The 2,500-nt window shown below is 51.5% G+C and overlaps 1 protein-coding gene across 1 annotated transcript in view; it reads left to right on the top strand.

The window, feature by feature from the left end:
• The first annotated feature begins 1,589 nt into the window (after positions 1–1,589).
• The window catches only part of LOC116219261 (coiled-coil domain-containing protein 33-like), a 38,324-nt gene continuing 37,413 nt past the window's right edge, over positions 1,590–2,500 (top strand). Inside the window, exons 1-2 of the mRNA XM_042707423.1 lie at positions 1,590–1,630; positions 1,909–2,068. Of these exons, the coding sequence (XP_042563357.1) occupies positions 1,590–1,630; positions 1,909–2,068 (201 nt within the window). The remainder of the gene's footprint in view (positions 1,631–1,908; positions 2,069–2,500) is intronic.

Raw genomic sequence — 2,500 nt, 5'->3', positions numbered from 1 at the left:
TCTCCCTCCCATCTCTCTCTTTCTCTCTCTCTCTTTTTTACTATCTATTTCTCTCTCCCATCTCTCTCTCTCTTTCTCTCTCTCTCTTACTTTCCATTTTTCTCTCTCTTATTTTCCATTTCTCTCTCTCTCTCACTGTCTTACTTTCCATGTATCTCTCTCTCTCTCACACACACACACACACACACACACTTTCTTCCTGTCTATTTCTCTCTCTCTCTCTCTCTTCCTTTCTATTTCTCTCTCTGTCTCTCTCTCTCCTTTCCTTTGCGCTACAGGGAACAGAGAGCGAGAGACGGACAAATCTGTATGTCTGAAATTGCTTGACCTTGATCTGCCAGGCAGCACAGCACAGCACAGCACAGCCCAGTGCAGTGAAAAGGCTCTCTGTTGATGATAATTGCTGTGCGTGGGCCTGATTATTCCAGCCGCACGCTCTCCGCCCGTTAAGTGACAGAATAATTACACAGAGGACTTAATGGAGGAGGGAGTGGTGCCGCGGATGCACCGGGAATACTGATGCCGACCAGGAACGGGGGAGCGCCGTCGTCCTGGCGACTCCAGCATCTGATGTGTCGCAGAATCCTCCCAGTTTTTTGCACAGCTTTCCGTTTTTCTCTCCCGCCTCTCTCCGCCGCTGCGGAGGAATGTGATTGGTCCCAGGTGCGGGGGGATGCGATTGGTCACAGGTGTGGTCGAGGGGTTGCTGTGTGCTTGTTATCACCACGCATAAAAATAGCGAGCGTGAGTTGTTGCCGAGGCGCATGGAAACGGGCAGCCGATTTGCGGAGTAGCGCTGACAAAGAGACAAAGAGGCGTCCATGTCGGAGTCGGAGTGACAAGAGAGAGGGAATTGGAAGGCTGGAATGTTTCCTGTGCCAGAGAACATTCTGGAAGCGCCGAGTCTCATCTAAGCCAAGTCTATTGGCCCTGAAAAACAGTTTCACGTGGGTTGGTGGAGGGGGGGTACTTACCACCCAAGGGTGCTTTTCTCAGGAGAGATTAACAGAGGATGGCACTGAGGACTCCCCCTCGAACCTACACACACACACACACACACACACACACACACTCACGGAGATGGCTGAAGCAGCACGTATCTCAATAGAGACCTCCGGGGGATGGTGCTGAGGGCTCCCTCTCCACATGTTCAGGCCAACACACACACACACACACACACACACTCTCTCTCTCTCTCTCTCTGAGGTGTTGCCTGCAGCTGCTGTGCCAGGAGAGTGTTAGCCTGTGATGGGCGTCTGTCTGTCTGTCCACCCACACTGGTCCTCCAGCTCTCAGAGGAGCCGTAGAGGAAACCATGAGTTCATCCCCAGTTCACAGCTCCAGAGGGGGAGAGAGAGAGAGAGAGAGGGAGAAAGATAGTGAGAGAGAGGGAAAGAAAGGAGAGAGGGAGGAAGATAGGGAGAGAGTGTGAGGGTTAAAGGGAGAGGTAGAGAGGGGAAGAGAAGGATAGAGAGAGAGGATGGGAGAAAGTGTGGAAGAAAGAGTCAGAGGGAGATGTGTTGCACTGCACGAAGGGCTGCTCCCTCCACAGACTCTCCTCTCTTCTCACACTCCTTTGACTTGGAAACATGATGCTGAGCTTGGCTTCTGGAGGATGGAGGTCTGACAGGTCCACACACATGATGCTGAGCTTGTAGGTCTGACAGGTCTGTGCCAAGAAGCAGAAGACTAGTCTGTGTCTGTGCAGTGGAGCCAGAACGGCTCTATTATGGGAACGAGGTTTGCCAACAGGAAATAATAATATCAGAGAGATTGAAAAAAAACACATTTTGACGCAAAAGTCCAATTAACACAGGGGTCTGTGTTTAGAAGATTTCCCAGATTTGCCGAAAAACGGACACAAAACTGGTCTCTGATGTAGAATTCTGATATAAAATTCTTGTGTAGAACTCTGCTGTTGGACTCTGACGTGTCCTGCTTGGTTGCCATGTCTGCAGTGCTGGTGCTGAGTGTTGCTGACAGCGGGAGCAGGGAGCTGCTGGCGTACTACCGGTTTCCTGTGGCTCACCTCAGGCCTTTCCAGCACTACCACCTGGAGCTGGTGCAGGTACGCTTCCCTTCAGCACACATTACTGTCATTGGCCTGCCTCAGCTAGCCACCTGGAGCTAGTGCAGGTAAACTTCCCTTCAGCAGACACATGACTGCCATGACCACTTTGAGCTAGTGCAGGTTAGCTTCCCTTCAGCACACACATGACTGCCATGACCACTTTGAGCTAGTGCAGGTTAGCTTCCCTTCAGCACACACATGACTGCCATGACCACTTTGAGCTAGTGCAGGTTAGCTTCCCTTCAGCACACACATGACTGCCATGACCACTTTGAGCCAGTGCAGGTTAGCTTCCCTCTAGTGTGTAGCACTGAGACGGGCCTTTGCTGGCTAGCGACCTTGGGCTAGGGTACGTTACCTTGTCCTCTGTTAGTCAGCCAGCAGTCATCTTACTCCCACCATCTGTGTCACTGGTGTACTGAGAAATGT

The sequence above is a fragment of the Clupea harengus genome, chromosome 3 (assembly GCF_900700415.2).
Source record: "Clupea harengus chromosome 3, Ch_v2.0.2, whole genome shotgun sequence".
NCBI lineage: Eukaryota > Metazoa > Chordata > Actinopteri > Clupeiformes > Clupeidae > Clupea > Clupea harengus.
The sequence above is the reverse complement of the archived record's forward strand: the minus strand, read 5'-3'. Positions and strand labels throughout refer to the sequence as shown.